Source organism: Falco cherrug, chromosome 18 (genome assembly GCF_023634085.1).
Source record: "Falco cherrug isolate bFalChe1 chromosome 18, bFalChe1.pri, whole genome shotgun sequence".
Taxonomy (NCBI): Eukaryota; Metazoa; Chordata; class Aves; order Falconiformes; family Falconidae; genus Falco; species Falco cherrug.
In genome coordinates, this window is record NC_073714.1 from 4,582,668 (window position 1) to 4,600,370 (window position 17,703).

The 17,703-nt window shown below is 43.2% G+C and overlaps 1 protein-coding gene across 2 annotated transcripts in view; it reads left to right on the plus strand.

Annotated features, from left to right (window-relative positions):
• The first annotated feature begins 300 nt into the window (after positions 1 to 300).
• PPP2R2A (protein phosphatase 2 regulatory subunit Balpha) overlaps positions 301 to 17,703 on the plus strand; it is a 39,862-nt gene continuing 22,459 nt past the window's right edge. Inside the window, exons 1-2 of one of the 2 annotated variants that reach the window (XM_055695952.1) lie at positions 301 to 521; positions 2,874 to 2,948. In XM_055695952.1, coding sequence (XP_055551927.1) covers positions 515 to 521; positions 2,874 to 2,948 — 82 coding nt within the window. In that variant the 5' untranslated portion in view covers positions 301 to 514. Of the gene's footprint in view, positions 522 to 2,130; positions 2,194 to 2,873; positions 2,949 to 17,703 lie in introns of those variants that run through there. The other variant, XM_027806090.2, reaches the window with a different exon arrangement.

Sequence of the window (17,703 nt, forward strand, 5' to 3'; positions counted from 1 at the left end):
AGCCGGTGGCCGGGCCCCGCAGCGCCCGCGGGGGACGGACGGAGGATAAACACGGCGGGGGGCGGTGAGCGCGGCGGCGGCAGGGACCCAGCCTGCCTGGTGCGGGCGGTGGCAGCGGGGAAGGGCCAGGCCGGGGTGCCCGGTGCCCTCCCCGCGGTGCCCGCTGCGGTGCCCGGTGCGGGGTGCCCGGTGCCCTCCCCGCGGCGCCCCGCGCCCGGCCCTCGGGGGGCGGCCCGGCCCCGCGGCCCCGCCCTCCCCGGAGCACCGCCCCGCCCGCCCCCCCGCCGGGTGACGTCACCCCCAGCTCGGCCGGCGCCATTTTGAAAGTGGAGCGTTGTGGGGGGGGCCGGAGCGAGGCGCGGAGCGGGGGCAGCCCCAGCAGCGGAGCCGGCCGCACCCCCGCCGCCATCCGCCGCCATCCGCCCCCCGCCGCCGCCCCCCGCCCGGCACCGGCGGCCCCGCCGCGCAGCGCCCGGACCGCCCGACCCGCCGCGGCCGCTATCGCCAGCCCAACATGGCAGGTAAGGGGAGGCTGCCCCGCGGGGCACCGGCCCCTGCCGCCGGGCGGGGGGCGCGGGTGGGGCCGGCGGCGGGCGGGCAGCGCCGCCCCCTCCGTCCCCGCTGTCCCCGGCGCCGGGGGCTGCCCCCCGCCCGGCGCGCTGCCCACCCGCCGCGCTCGCTGCCCCGGCCCCGCCGGCCCGCCCCGCCTCACGCCTCGCGGGTCCAGCAGCGCGGCGATGATTTTCCTCCCCCCTCCGGGGAAATCCAGCTCCCCCCCTCCCGCCCCCCTCCGGCCTTCCCCCCCTCACCGGGGGGGGGGGGGGGAACCGGGAGGTGGAGGGGCTTCGGTGGGGGAAGGGGGCCGTTCGGAAGTTCGGCGGGCGGGGGGGCCCTGCGGCTCCCGGCGGCGTTTGGGCTCCGGTGGAGCGAGGGCAGCGCTGCTGGGCGCCGCTCCGGGCTGCGGCCGTGCCCGTGCCGAGGGGACAGTCGCACCCTCCCGCGGGGCGCAGCCCGCCAGCGGCTGCCGGGAGAGGCACGGCGGGCGCGGGGGGATCGCATCGTGCGGGGCTTCGGCGCTTCCTGCTCGTGCCTCCCTGCGCCCGCTCCCCGTCTGGCATCCCGAAGTGCCGCCGGTGGGCTGGGAGCGGGCACGCATAAGGTGTCTCTTCCTCCTGACTTTCCCTTGCCGTTTCCTCATTTGGCGATCTAGGCATCCCCCTCCTTGAATTGTCTTTTCAGCGCTTTGCGTTTGGAGGAGCGAGCGGCGGAGGCTGCCTTGGGTTTGTGCCTTGCCTTTTCCCCCTACACCATATGCCCAGGCTCCACCCTCCGCTTTTTGTTTTAGTCGGGGGCGGAGGGGAGACTGTTAACTTGCTTCAAGTAGGTTGTCTGAAAAACAGAATTTTAGCCATGAGTAGAAAGAGCAGCACCTTATCTTACAGGCTGTCCCCTTGGAATGCTTCCATGGTGCCAGCTGCTAAATGACAAATGAAGAGGCTGGAGAGAGGAAGGAAGAGGGGTTGTGCAGGTTTTGGGAAGCGGCAGAGATGTGTGCGCAAACCTTTTCAAAATGCAGAAAGAAAGCACTCTGACGTTTCTTGCATAGATGGAGGGTTGTGCTTGCCTTTGCCTGCCTTTGCCTTGTCGGGTTCCGGAGCTTGGCTGTCTGTAATCCTTCAGAAGAGAAATGAAGGCAGGCAAAAAATGCAGGCTGGACTCTGGTTGTATTCCAGCGCTTCCCTTAACGTTCTAAGGCACATGGTCTTTTTTGGAAAGATTATTTGGCTCTTCTGATTTCCTAGTCTTTGATTTCCCCTCCCCCCTCAACTTAGCGTAGAAGAGGGAAGAAGTAATTTCTGTATCCTTTGTTACCCCAAAAGCCATAACAGAGCTCTGGATTAATGTGTAAATGCCATCTGTTGCTCAGCCTGTTTGAGTTGTGTTGAGGAAAAGTTCCATTTTGACAGTGGCTTTCAAAGAAAAAAAAAAAAAAAAAAAAAAAAAAGGAGGCGGCAAGCCCATTTCAGCCTCTTCCTGTATGTACTCAGCCCTGCAGTGATTTGCTCAGAATGAAATGCAAAAGAAATGGGTGGTGATTTTTTTGTGTGTTTTGGTGGCAGGGTTCAAATGAATCACTGCCTTCCGCCGAGGCAGTAATGTTCCTGAAGTTTTCTCTCCGATCCGTTTTCTATGGTAGTAGAACTTGTTCACATCAGATTGCTTGTTTGCTTTACCGCTTGGATTTGCTGCTTTTTTTTTTTTTAAGGCTGATAATTGCTTTCATTGCTTCTGTGAAGAGACTCTAAAACTGTGGTAAAATTCTTTTCTTTAGCCTTTAGTATGTAGGTGCAGTTCGGCGTCTTTGTGGAGGAAGGAAATGAGTAGCAGGCTTGGTTTATGTCGAATGAAAGATTGAAATTTTCCGAAAATGTACGGCTTTTTCTGACAGTTACTGGTGAAGTTTGTGTGTGTGTGTGTGTGTGTGTGTTTGTAGAGGGTTCTGACTTCTGAAGTCAGAAGAAGCATCGTGTGAAAAAAGACGTTCATGCACTCTCGTTTCAGATGCACTGTTAAAGTTGGCACTGGCGACGTTACTTACTCCAGTGAGCTTTTGGCGATGGGGGGGTTTTGTCGCTGCTACTGCTTGTGCTTACGCTGTTTTTGACAAACCTTGCATTGAACGCTGGCAGCCCACTAACGACGAAAACAATATCTGTAAAGGAAAAAGGTGGGGAGGGGCAATTTGTAATTGTGCCGACAGCACTGCTGAGGAAGTAGGCGTGTACGGTGTGGTCTGAAATTTTCAATTGGGAACTGTTGTGTGCTCTTTGTGTTGCGGTGGGGGGTCTCATTTTTTTGATGGTGTTTTTCAGGAGCTGGAGGAGGAAATGACATTCAGTGGTGTTTTTCTCAGGTGAAAGGCGCTGTGGATGATGATGTAGCAGAAGGTAAGAGCACTATTTTTTACTGAATGTTTTCTGACTACTTAGCTGCTCCTTTGGGAGGGAGATGTGAATGCAGTCTTACTAAAACAAATAGCTCGGTGTTGCCGTATTCAACTTGAGGAAAATCAAATAGACATTTAATGCACATTCAGGTGCCCAGATTCAGGATTAAATTATGGTTTGAAAGTACTGTTCAGCACGCTTTTAAGAAGGGCTGAATTCAGGCTTCTTAAATATTTTGCTGGAATTTGTTTTCCAAGATTGTTGAGATTGTCCTGTCACTCACTCAGCTTTTGATTTGTGTTTTTTCCTAATCTGCGAAATGGGGAATGTGATACTTGCATTCCATAGGGAGGTGTTGTGAGAATTAATTAATGTTTGTACTCTTTGAAGATCTAAGTACTAGATAAAGATCAAGTAATTTTCCCAATCTTTTCAGCTTCTGTGAAGCAGAAGAGGAAAAAATCTGAATATTTCCGCATGCTTACTTAGGAAGTAAAGAGGGGTTTGTGTTTGGAGTCATACTGGTACTTGCCTAAAACTTTTTGAAGGTGGCAGTGACAAATGTCATCTTACGCTGAAATGGCTGCCTCTGATTGTGACTGCAAAAAATACACTTGCTATTTTTCTTCCCTTGGATCGGGGACCATTAGGGGAACGGCGCTCTTTCTGTGCTGCTGGTGGCAGCTGTGCTGGAGAGCAGAATTTCTGCTTTTTTGAGGAAAGTCCCACTGACTTAAAAATGTCTTTGGCCGTAAAGTCCTGTTTGCACAACACAGCCTGTAAGTTTATGAGTTAAGGCTTTTATTTTGCAAAGCAGTTGGCCTTGTCACTTAGCTATTTCCTAGGGTTTTTTCTTTTTTAAAAAAACATATTGAATGCTCTGTCTTACAAGTGAGATTAATGTAGTATCTAGAAAAGTGGCAACTACAGTTTCCATTATTTTCCCCATTTGATGTGTGGTTCATATTAACTTCCAAAGGCCAAAAAATCAGTATAAAACATAAGTGACTTGTTTTTATTTATTAGCTGTGGCATGTGGCAAACGATGCACTTTCAAAGACTCCTGTCATTTACAAGCTGAAAGATGGCTTTAGGAAACAAGAAAGCTGTAACATTTTTTTTAATTTTAATTTTAAATTCTGCAGGAACTATATTTTAAAGCTTGAACTCAAAACTACTGCTAAATGCAGTATAATATTTTTCCCTGGCAGAATTTAAATTCTGTAACCTTTATTTTAAATTATATAGCAAACTCGATCTTTAATGAAGTACCAGTATTGGAGAAGCTGTGGCTGTATGGCAGGTGCTTGCAAATAATCCTTCATTAAAATAGACGTGGTGGCACGCACGTAATAATAACGAACTTTTTATATATATGTATGTATGGTAAAGCGGCTTTTACAGGGATCTTGAAATGCTGAAGTCGGGAAATAGTCCGTCCTTAACTTCCTTAGCTGTTCTGCAGCGTTGTACTTGACGTTACGAAAGATGACTCGCTAGCCTTATGCTTCCTGACAGGTTAGCAGCTGTGCTGTGTATTGCTGGAGTCAGAGTGGGTGGAGTTCAGGGAAGCCTTCACTGTAAGTGAATTAAATAGCTTCTGTTTCAGCAAGCGAGTCAGGATGGTTTCCAAAAAATTGTAAGAATGTCTGTTCTTGCTTTTGTGGAAGATGTAGCTGCCTGATCTTCATGACCCAAAGAGCAAAGAGAAGTTTTGTTTTGTTGTCAGTAGTTGACGTAGTCTTGAGGTGCCAACCCCAGAGCTTTGATACACTGCATGACATCCTGAAATTTAAATGCCTAGATCCTGGATAGAGGTCCCAAGGTTGGTATCATACTTGGTTTTAATGAATTTGTTGAGCTGCAATCCTCTCTTCTTCCTGGGCATTCAGCTTCCCACAATTCATGCTGGAAATGGTTGAAAGCCAGCTGCCTAAGCAAAGTGCGAGTTTAGTTTCCATGCAATCCTTCAAGTTCTCGTTACGCTTCGCAATGTCTCCCTGCGCTGCTGTCGGAAGGGTTAATAATCTATCAAGCTGGCCACATTTTTCTTGTTATTAGCTATACTTCTGGCTTTAAGGTTCCCTTCAATGAAAGGGAACCTTGTGTGGTGTTTGCAGAAATTGCAACAGCAGCTTTGCATGCTTGGTCCTCCTTCAGAATAGCCGAGGACAAGTTGACAGTGGCTCTGAATGCAGCCTGACGACCTTTTTTCCCCTCCCTGCCTTTCTGTCTGCTTTCTTGTGGCAGGCACCACCAAAAAAAATGCTGGTGAAAGCTGAAGAAAGTCTTGCAGGCTGAAACTTAAATGATTGTTTAACCCCTGTGGTCTGCAAGCTGACGAGCACGGAATCTAATCGTGTCTGTGCCTGAGGACAGTACCAATTTGTGTACAGTAGCACCTAGGGTATGGATTCTTGGTTTGTGAATGGCTTTAGAGCTCAAATTTTAAAAACTAACTTCTGCTGTGGAATGCTGAAACTTCAGTACAAACAAAGTGAAGAAAACAAACCTGAAATAAATGGAAGGTTTCGCTTTCTGTTCCTGTTCATAACACAAGGTTGCAATATTTATATTGGAAAGCTATCTTAAGCTAAGTTAATAGAGGTTTTAACCAAGAAAACTGCATCTATTTAATTGCATTAATTGGTAGAATGCAAAACTAGTGGTCTCTTTACAGTGTTGCCTGTGAAACAGGCCAATGGAGAGTAACATCCTTAACACAGTAATAGTGGCAGCACCTTGAAACAGCTTGCTAAGAACCGTAGTACAGAGCTTCCAGTGTATTTGAGGTCAGGTCTGACCTCATAACCTTCACATCCTATGTATAACCTGTAATTCTTTAGATGCTTTGGCCAGAATGGCTGTCTATTACAAAGTCAATATTTGGTGGCTTTGATGGCTGAAACATGAACTCTGATACATACAGTTTTTAATTTTCTGGCTTTCTAAGCCCTGCGTGATAGATGGATGTGACAACGTTTCTTTCAGAGCTAATGAGGGTGGAAGGGAAAGGAGAGGGAAAGCTGTTAGTAAAGCTTGAGGAAAGAAGATGGCAATGAGTTTGTATCTGGGGCCTGCCTGTGTCGTTCTGCTGTAGCAAAGCTTTTCTAACTTGAGTATGGGTGTGTGAGGAGCAGAGAGCTAGCCTCTCTTCTCTTGGTACGTACAGAATTTATCCTTAGTTGTAAGCTGTGGCCTGGGCCTATCAGATGACAAAGTTAAGCAATGGAAATCGGGTTATAAATTGATATCTGAGCATCGGTTTCATTATAATTTGGGTCCTTAATTTTAACTGATGGCAAAAGATTGCCTTTTTGTGATTTAGCAATCCATTGTGTAAGGGCAAGGCTGTTGTAGCTTGTGCTGCCTCTGTTTCCGAAATAGGTGATTATTTGCTCAACAGAAGCTTGACTCCCTTCTTAATTTCGTATTGGTTTTTCTGGAGCCCAGTCCTACAACCTGTGTTCAGCCTGTTCTGTGGACTCTGGAGAATCCAGAGCCAGGACATTAGCTTTCGCCGGTGGAGAACAGTCAGTGTTTTTGATGAGTTCAGTGATTGGGTTATCAAAAGCATCGGTAATGTGTGGGGTTTTTGTTTTTTTCTTTTGTGCCATCACTGTTTTGATGCAAATAAGACTTAACTGTCCAGAGATACTCGAGAGCAGACATTAGCGTGTGGAAGTTTCCTTTTTGGGAAATGGTTAAAGAAAAGGATTGCAAAGATTTTCTGCAGCAGTTTTGTTGTTTTGGGACTTGTTTTTAGTCTTCTGCTGTTACCTTTTTCCAATATGTGGCATAATGGCAACTCCAGTTGGAAACCACTAAGAATTGTGAGTTTAAACTGTCTCTGAAAACTAGACACTTGCTTAATGGAATGAGTTCGTACTTCTGAACAAATTAAGTCAAATTTGTTTAATTACTTGGCAGAAGGAAAAGAGTCAAGCTTCTGTATCTAAATGTTCTTTCAAGTGTAATCCAAAGATATGTAAAAGTCTGATAGTCTGGGTCAGAGGCTGGGAGCCAGAACTTAAGTCGTGTGTTTAACTACTTCATGCCCAAATGTCTCTGAAGGAATTACTTCGATACCTGCTGTGGGTGCCGATTACTGACTTAATTTTCAAGTCTGAGGCTTAGCCATTCTGTCCTGCTTGGTTAATAATCTACGACTTGTTTTGTTTCCTCTTTTAACAGCCAAAACATTGCTGTAGTCTGTTTCAGTTTGTGCAGATGACGAACAGATGAAGTCTCTTAGGTTTCTATCCCTAGCCAGCTCCTGTGTGGTCAGTGATACAAACAAGATTTGACTTTCCCTTGTGCAGGAATGCTTTCTGTATTTGATTCTAGGTACTTTGTATCTTTCAAGTGTAGCTTCATGTTTATTTTTGGCAGACTTCAAAATTGCAGAGCAGCTATGGGAACTGCTTGTTGTTGCTTCAGTAATGCTAGTTTGTCTTCAGTGCACAAAAATAGTTACCCCAGAGTAAGGAAAAATTAGAGCCAGGAATGAGGACTGCTGTAAAAAGCAGTTTACCACGATCTGGAGTTCACCATCTTGCCTTCCCTGAAAGAAAGCTTTCTCTTTGTCGCGTACCGTGTGTGTGTAACAGTGGATTACAGCTGCTGAGCCTCCTTCACAAGGTGGGTCAGCTCTGTCGTACCGGACCGCTGTTCCTGGTGGTCCATCCAGATCTGTAGGTTTACCAACAGCTGAATAATAGGGGCCTACACCTCGCAGGTGGAGGGATGTTGCTGGCATCAGGGGGGAGGAAGGGCTTCTACTGAGCTGTCTTTGTGGGTAGGAGGCACACAGAAAAGGAGTGGTGGCGTTATTATTAAAGTCACTGATGGGCTTTTTAAATTGGGAATTGATGGAATAGGAGGGGAGGAAAAATGGTCAGAGAAAAGTAGCAAAGGTGTGAGACGTTGCAACAATAATGCTGAAGAAAGATTGGGGTGTAGTTTTGTGGGAGGGAGCTTAATTGGGGTTATTGAGGGCTGTGGCTACGTTCTGTGTGCTTGTAAGGTAATGTCAGTTAGAAGGAGCAGGGACTAGCAGTAGGTTTGGGGTTTTTTTTTTGGGGGTGTGTGTGTGTTGAAATAACGCTGTAGACAAACAAGATGACCCAAGGTTATAGTCCTATTCTGTATTCCAGAGTCTGCTTCTGTATTTCAGCTCTTTTATCTTCAGCTGTTTGCAGAATAGCGGTCTGTGTCTAGAGAGAGAAATAGGCTACTGTGTTCTAGGAACTGCTGGTCTAGATTGACTAAAGTGTGCATTCAAAGTGTGAAGTCCCCCAAAACAAAGGGCGTTTAGCAGACTGCTAAAGAGCAAGTGGCTGCTCAGCTCCCCAGGAGTGATTCAGTGCGCTCTCGACGTGGGTTTGGTAGCTAGGGCACTTCAGCTTGTCAGTCGTGCTGACCGGTGCTCTGTTCCCTCCGTGATGCTTTGCTGTTCTGGGGTCCTTTTTGGCTGAGATTAAAAATCAGTTTGGAAAAAGGAGTGAGACTTTTGTGTCATAAATACGGCAGTTAGGGTGATGAAGCTGTCAGACCCCAACAGTACAAATGAGTGCCACTTGGCTATCGGTGGCCATCCTGGTGGGCTACAGCTCTTGATCAGCTTTGTGAAACTGCACAGCTTTTAAAGGTGCTGCCTAAATGATTCTGGTTTGGGTATTTCTACCCTAGAAATGGGTTTCTGTGGTACTTGGAGCTTCCTAGAAAGTGTTTTGGAAGAACTAAAATGAAGAATAGAACGCCTTAGTGGCTGCAGTGCTGAAGTAAGCGTTAAGAGCTGGGTGTTCCTAGCTGTACTGTCTGTTTGTCTCTTTCTTTTTTTCCCCCTCCCTTCTTTCTGTTCTCTTCTGACTTGCCTATTTAGGCCATGGCTACATGTTTGGCAGCGTTTCTGCTTAAAGAGGCGCTACTTCCCACTTTGCTGGCACAAGTGTTCGTGTTACTGGACAATGAACTTGTTTGGGAAGCTGATCCAGCTGAAAAATACTTAAATTTGTGGTTTCGACTGGATTATTTTTCAGCTGAATTGAACCCTGCTCTGATTCTCGGTGCTGTGTGTGTGCTTGTGCCAGCGTGGTGTGGAGAGTGATCGCGTGGCTGAAGGAAACACGAACTCTGGAAGACGGTCAGTCTCTTGATAGGACTTTATGTACAGTCAACTCAAGACCCTGATCTTTAAGTGCTGTGCTACTACAAATGGTAAAATCAACTGATAAAAAGGACTTAAAACTTTTGTTGTTCAATATATATACTTTGAACGCGAGATACCTGAAGGCCAGCAATAGAATATCTCTAGTACCAATACCGTAACAGTAATCTTAGGAGACTGAACTAAAATACTGGCCAAATAAAATAGCTGCAGCTTTGGTTTGGTGCAGTAATGCTTGACAGAGATCCTGCAGCACTGGTGATCTTTTAAATATAAAGACTGAAGTTGGTCCAAGTCTGTGCTGCTATTGAAAACAAATGGCCTGTAGATTTTTACTGGGTTACACTGCAGTGGAATCGGATCTCTGAACTGAAGGGTGTGTGGATGTGCGAACGTGGAGCTGTAAAGAAGGGGCGATGAAAACGTGTGCCTGAGAGCAAGTGGAGAATGCAGAACTACCTCATGTGGTAGCAGCATGGATTTAGGTGCGTAAAAGCCAGTTGTCAAACTGCTGTGCAGTCTGACAGTTAATAGTTTTGGGTTGATTTTGGGTTTGTTTTGAAACTAGGTATGATGTGCACATGTGCAAACACACATGCAGGGGCATACACAGTGTCGTCACCATGTTGTAATCTTTTTGACATATTTTTGCAGCAAAACTAGTACACATGGGATGTGTTTTCTTCCTTCAGTGTCTACGCAAGCAGTGTGTGGAAATGAGATTTGTTTAGCATCGTTACTAGCTCTGTTATTAGAAGAGCTGTTAGTATCAGTACAGTTTAGCTTCTTGGAAGTTCTTGTAGAAGAGAATGTCACGTAAATGGGAGATGGATTACTTAACTCTTTGCTTCACTGTAAAGCATTTAAAAAAGATAATTTGACAAACGGTAATCTTCTTTTATCATGTTTTATCACTCTTAATATGATTTGAAAAACCGGATCCCTTGTTTGGGGTTTTGACTTGACCTAAACTGATGTATTGTATCGTGTTTAAATGCTGCACAATTAGGCTTTCTTTGTTTCAGATGCTGTTTAAGTGTGTGTGCAACTAAATCTGTGAGGTACTGGACCTCTTGCAGTAAAAACATCGATTACTGATGGTACCAAGTTAAGGCTCCCATTGGTTCTTTCCTCTTAAGAAACACTGTGCTCCCAAAGCAATTTTGTTAGTATAAGATGCTTTTATAACTGCCTTAAGGTAGTTTCCAGACTTTCTCTCTTACTTGCAGTTCTCTATAATATGCAGTACCATAACTATGTCTACATTATTTTTAGTATGGAGCAAAAAGGTTTGCAGTCAGTCGGTGATCAGTAGTCATGTGAAAAGTCCTGGCATAGGGTAGGCACTTGTGCATAGAGAGAACAGTTACCCTGTTTCTATGAAAATAAAATACAGGAAGTATTTTATATATTTGAAACAAAGTAAGTTTTAAATATTTTTTTTAAATTATATATTTAAAATAAAATACAGGAAATACAGGAAGATACTTGATCCAAACCAATTTAGAATAATCTCTTCCAAGAAGCAGTGGTAGGTCTTACAGTCAAAATAACTACATCCACACAGTTTTCTAGATTTTCAACTTGAGTGGAATGTATGTGACTCTAGCTTGGTGATACTGCTTTCTAGCTCAGTTATGTTTTTACAGCATGCACTAGTTAAATGCCGCTTTCAGTTAACATTTTCAATGTTTAAATGCCGTACAGTATGGATACTTCGTGTGTGTGTGTGCACTTGTTAAAGAATGGAACACACTGTTGCTCGCTTACGGGCTTGCCAAGCAGGACTGTTTTAGGGCATGGCTCTGGGCAGCAGGCAGTGTTACACGATGGTGGTCTTGCCTTGTTCTTTTCTCCAACTGGAAGGTCTATGGTTGTTACATTTGCCTTTAAAACGAAGATGCTGGCTAATGAGACATCAGGTACTGTCGCTGTGAGTTGTTAAAATTACTGAAAATAATTATTTGAGGCTTCTGTGCATGACTCTGTTTCTGTTACAGAAACAGAAATGGCTGTAAGCTTCTCTTCTCCTGACTTACCACGCTTTTGTTAAGCACTGGAGGAGAAATTATTAATTTGGTCAGCTGTTCTTTATAAAAATGTATTTTCCTTGTAGCGATCCACAAGTGATAGCACCATTAAGAAAACCAGCATATTTAGGTCACATGTTAAACCCCTTAGGCAGTTATGCTTGCATCTAATTTTGGAAGAAAATTTTAGGGTCAGGAAAAGAGGGTTTTAAAAGAGTTGTATTGTAAGAAAGATATTGATTTCCCAGGTATATAGAATGCATTTTGTGTGGAAGTGTTTCTCTTTGCATTTTCAATTGCAGTTCTTAAGTTAATGCTCTGGGAATAATGTGATCTCCAAACATACACAGTTGGCACTCTATGTTGAGAACTTGAGAAAAGATAATTGCATATATTGAGGAACAGTTAAGGTAATTGAGACTTCAGGATATAGCTGCTTATTTAAAATTTGAATAATGTCTAATATATTCATGTCTGTTAAATGGTAGTAGCTGTATTTTTCCTTTTTCCCTGGTGAATATAAAAAGTATTCCAGGGACCGTTCTTTGCTTCTTAAAAGTAGTGATTTCAGCTGGCCTTTCTCCCGTTAGTAGAAGGTTAGAAGATGATTCGCAGAATTTACAACCTGTATGTGTTTGTGTATAGTGCTTATAAATGTAGTCTGAAGAACTTAACTTTTCAAATAACTTAAAATATTAAACTAGTCCAGCAGACAAGAACTACATACTGAAATAAATCTTCAGCTTCAACTCTCACAAATATATAATGATTCTCAAAGACACTTCTTTGAGAGTTCCTGGACTTTTTTCTAATGGAGTTACATAACAAAAACTTCACTTCTTAGGTACTGTTCTTGGTGCATTGCGTAAGGGGTCATCTATAGAAATAATGGAGGTGATTTGGAGAAAAAAAAAAAAATAAATCTTGGATTGTCTTTCAACAGTTGCCCTGTTCAGCTTGTGTGGGGGTGAGGTGTGGCCTTGGTATGGAAGGAGGAATTGGAATTCAAATTGCATCCTGACATGCCTGTACGTTCATTGTCGCTTCAAGTAGCTGCTGCTCCTGAAAGAGATGGGCCTTCCTTGTACCTTCAGCAGCTGCTGCTTTGAGCTGACACTTTGGGAAACTGACCTGAATGAAAATTACATGTCTTGGATTATTTGCTGTCAGATTAGTTTTATCCCGAGTTAGCTTCCTCAGACTGGTTTGTCAAATTGTAACAAATGTTTGTGCCGGAATAGGTAACGGTGCTACAGGAATGGGACAAGAGATGTGAGAGGTGAATGGATGGATTGCTTCTCTTGGAGATACAATAATGGTTTTAAGGTAACATGTGAAACTGGCATTGTCAACAACTCGCTCAGCCTTTTTCCCGGCCTTTTTCATGCTTACAGTTGATATGTGCTTGTTCATAGACTGCCTTTCATATGGGAAATTGTGATATGAATTGAGGGAAATTGTGATGTGAATTGAGATTCATATTTGAGGACATCTATTCTGAAAGATCAATATGAAGGAACAGCAATTGAAGTTGAAGGCCACAAATTTTTCCATTGTATAGTCTAGCAGTGAGAAAATAAATGGCACTGCTTTCTAGAGATAATAGTGAAACATGAGTAAACTCTTCTAGTGGAATGCAGGAATGGCTTTTTGACCAACATATTAAAACTTTCTGTCTAGTCCTTCTGCCATTTCTTAGTCTGTTCTTAGCTCAGCTTTACGTTGTTTGTTTTGGTTGTGCTTGCTTTCTTCTTGTTTTCAAGAAATATCCAGGATCTTTCATTTTACTGCAGACCCTTTGGGAAGTGATAACCCACTCTTGAAGTGGCGGGGACTGGTTACATAGAGTCCTGTTACGGAGGCAGAGCACATGCTGTGCTTAACCTAGTGATTTTGTCTCTGTTATTTAGGTGCCTCAGAGGAAAGAGCAGTAGGAAGACATAGAGCATTTAAAACTTAAAAAACAAACAAACAAAAAACAAAACAAAAAAAAAAAACCCAAACCACTTGGAGATTCTGAACATCAGGTTGTCGGCCCCTTGGAGCTTGTGGATTCTGTTCCCTGATTTGACTTGAAGAAGCTCATGCCAAACCTGGGAATAACAGACGTCTGCTTGTTTCTGAGCATTCTCGTCTTTCTGCTGTTTCTGAAGATCAGGGAAGTGTGTTCTAAATTGTTACCTACAACTGTGCTACTAGGTCATCTGTTCTGCTGCTCCGTGTTCCTGCACGAGGGTTTTTAAGCATGTATACTGCTAGAAAAAAATGACATGGCTGAGTGATTGCATCCTGTGTAGGAGCACTTCTGACTTAATCTTTCCTTCTTGTTGGTTGCTGTCATTTTGAAGAAGTTGTCAAGAGAAGATCATATACACAGCCCTCTTTGGTCTTGCAGGCTCATTTATGTAAATGCTGAAATTATTTTCCCAGAAATTTGAAGTTACATAACATTCAACTGGAAGTGGTTTTGGCATCTTTCAATTCATGTTCTTTCTGACCAGTGTCTTTTGACTGAGGTTCAAGATTCTTATAGAGCTGTGATTACTCTTCTATTTTTTACCAAATTTAAGGTTTGGATTTAAATTTAATTATCTGGGGAGGGTGGGCGAGAGTGACCAAAAGGAAGACTAGAAATGGAGATAACTGAAAGGAATCATTGGGAGTTGTTTCATCTGGAAGGTCACTAAGTCACTGTAGCCCCTCTGTGCTTTGTTTTGCCTGTCTGTAAGAGCAGTGGGCTGGTTTCCCAAAACAAAGGTCCACAATTCAGAAAAGTTATTGCAAGGAGCTTTTATATCCTTGCAGGACAGTAATATTACTAAATATTGCTATCTTGTTTTCAGCTGTTATGCAACTCTTCCAAAATCTAAATAAAAGGTCCTAATCTATAAATAGAGAAGGTGAGAGACGTAAAATGATTAACTTAAAAATAAAGGTCAGTATTTTGCTCAGATTTGTAGTCTCTATATATATTTTTAAGATGTGTTATAAATACATATCTGCCTTGCAGACTTGTCCTGATTTGTAGATGCCAATTTGCATGCTTTAGAGAAGTGAGTGTTAAGCATCTGTGAAAGTCCAGGCCAGAAACTAGTATTGGCCTCTCTTTAATATTTTTTTTTTTTAAGAAGCTGAGGCATGTATGCTTGGGCCAGAATAGAAACACAGGAAAATACTTGCCAAGTCGGGGGGTGGGGGGAAGGGAAGAAGAGGCAACTGGTAAAGGGAAGACTGTTTTTCCAGGTTCCAAGTGCCACTAAAAATCCATTAAGTATTAAAATGAACTGATAAAGTAGTGAATGCCCACAGTGAGTGAATTAATCAGACATTTTTATTCCACGGTCACTTAATAGTCAGAACCGTATATTCATCTCTGCTGGAAACTTCAGTTGTACTTGTGACCTTCACAGGCGCTGTGCTCTCCGGCAAGCTGCCTGAAATTCATCTACTGAGCCTGCCTGCCTCCCTCCCTCCCTTCCATTATGGTAGGGAAGAGTGATTTTTGCTTTCATTTTCCTTCCTTAGAGGAGGCAGTTTACACGTTGTCTGAGGTACAATGGTCTCCTGCGTTCTACACATGAAGGTTTAAAAGCCTTAGAAATTTTTGGCCTTAGCTTTTGCATGTAAAATAAAAGCTTTGGTCAAAGAACCCATGAGAGAAGTCTGAAACAGCATGATAGTTTCTAGGAGTTGTTTTTTGTATCTACAACAGAAATGCAGGCCAAGTCACAGAATTCTAGTAGCTGATTTTGTAAGGCATTGCCAAACTATGATATTTTTTCTGCTACTAATTTTTAACTTGCAGTTTGTGTTTTGGAATGGCTTCAGCAAAAAGAGAAAATCAAGATATTCCAGTGCTCTTAATCTGTAGCATTGTCAGTGACAAGAATGGCATTGCCTAAAGGCTTCTGTTCTGTACATGCAAAACAATAGCACAGTATGTTATTTCCAAATATATTGTTATTTGCAAACAGAAAACTAACCACTGGCTTTTCTGTGCTGTGCAGCCTATTGAAATTCTGGCTGTGATTCCAGCAGAGATTTTTCCATAAATAGCTCTGTACTACTTCGGAAGACAAACAAGCCCCTGAAAGATCTAAAGTGAGGTCTTCTGAGGGGACTATTTAGCCTGTGTTATTAGTGTGTACTTTGGTGTAGATACTGTGGTGGATGTGAGGAATGTTGCTGTGGGTTGAGGTGGGGGGGCTGTCAGCAGGAATTGAGCAGTAAATAGTTACTGATTCACATTAGTTTCAAGGACTCAAGAATTGGCCTGGCTTGAGCATAGGAAAAATTTAAAAAAAGGATAGTAAAACCAAACAAATATAAGCAGAAGCACATATGTTTTCCTTTTAGTATTGAACTTGGGTTTTTTAAAATAAAAGCCATTAGGTAATGACTTTAGACATTAGCTAATGGTTCAAGTAAATACAACTTGAAATAGAAATGATTTATTCTTTCAGTGAACAGACATCCAAATTAAAGCATCCTTTAAAAATCTTTACTGGCTGGATGTTTGGTTATATGAATTAATTAACAGCTAATTTTGTAGTGCAGGTTTTTCAGTGCTGTGCAGGTGAACATCCTCTTGAGTTAGTAATGTGGGGGCAACTTTAGGTATGTTCAGTTTTAATTGGTGTAAGCTATCTTGAGTAAGATAATTTGTAGTCTTGAGGAGACGCTGGTAGACGTCCTGTGAACTAGAAGGATTGTTGAATAAATACTCCTGTGTTTTGCCTGGGTCACAGGGCTGGTTTTCTGCTAGTCCTGTTGCTCGTAAATATTTTTTTAACAAAGCAGAAATCCCCTTTTAAAAGGACGCAAAGAGCATGAAAATAACCTTGGCATTTGTGAAATCTGTGCTCTGAGTGGTAGACCTCAGTGTTCTCAGCCCCTGGTTATCAAGCAAATGTGTTTTATCAGCTGTCACAACAGAATGAGGATGGCATCACAGAGAATAGGGCTGACAGGACTCTGGGAGCTTGTTAGTGTGTTCTCTAAATGCAAAGCTTTCAACTATACCTATTACTTCTGTCGGATGTTTATTGAAAAACCTTCGTCTGTGGAGATGCTACAGTCTTGGAAGCATATACTGGAGAGCTTAGTTACCCATATAGCCTGGAATGATTATTTTCATGTCTAAAGTCACCTTTGGTGAAGAAGCAACTGAAACTTCTGTCTGGGGATTGTGCTCTGGTACTGAATGGAACCTAGCTCTGATACCCATACAAGGCAGTGACTTTGTGCTATTAACTGGATATAACTTAGTGGGAAGAACAGCTTAACTGCTGACACTTTTTTTTTTCCCTTCCTTTTAATGCCTAGATGGTATTTCTGAGCTTGTTGAGGTGTTGGGTTTTTTTCCCCCCCAAGAACATGCTTTTTCATTCCCCCTAGGCGTATTGAGAACAGCTCCCTAAGAAAATGGAAGTATAAATAAAACAGCTAGGCAATACAGCAATGCACTTCTGCTACCAAGGGGTAATTAGCCTGGTTTTGAACATAGATACATTGCTAACATGTTTCTGACAATGAGAAGAAATAAAGCTTGATTAAAACTGGATCCAATCCTTTTAATGCATTTTGGGAAATCCACATACTGTATATAACTTGCATAGCCTGTCTTAGGAGAATTATGGACCACTTTTGTAAGCATTATGTGTAGATCCAGAAGGGGCCTAGTGAGTATGTAGTCCTGCAGCTTAGCTCTAAGAATAGAGGTTTTCCAGAGAGTGCTGGCCTGAGATGGAGTTCTGCTCTCCTGAATCCTAACCCTGCTTATGGTTAGTGGGAGGTCAGCAGGAGTGTTTTCAGAGGGGTCAGAAATGGCAGCACTGCTCTCATCTGAGTAGAGGCTATTTAATTTCTCTGTTCCTGCATAGAGTTTATTCTGGAAAATCAGTAAACCTGAATTTTTGTCCTCAGCGGTGCTAAAATTGACATGTTACTTTCTTGGAAACGAGGTGTGCAGAAACAGTTTTGTTGCAGCTTTATTAATGATAGCATTGTAAACTAAAGCTCTGCAGGCAGAAAATATGTTGGAACAAGTCATGTACCAGAGTACTAAGGGTAGACGAGTGCTGTGTTAAAGCAGAAATAATCGAATCTGTTATTTATAAGCCTTTTTGTCTCAGTTCTCCTCATATTGCTCAGTAAATGCCAGAGTTCTGTGAGTGATAGTGATAGAATGTTCGGGCACCAAGGGGATCCTACGTGAGGCAATTGTGGGCATGATGTTAGTTCCTGTTAGTTAATTTTGTTCCCCTGTAATTAGGTATGTATGATTTGTATGCGATTGTACAAAGGACAAAAATGATGAGTAACTCCCCAACTAAATTCTACACAACACAAATATAACTTAACTCTTCTGTCATTTTTGTCCAGGAAGACCTCTCATAAATCAGCGTAGGTTTTGTTGGCTGAACAGTGTTCCTGTAATGGAAATACAACTAGTGTGGAATGTGTATAGTATTGCTTAGTGCAATTACTTTGTTTAAAGGTATAACGTATGGTTGAGAGGCGTGATCCCTGTGATAGTATATGTTTGAAACAGGAA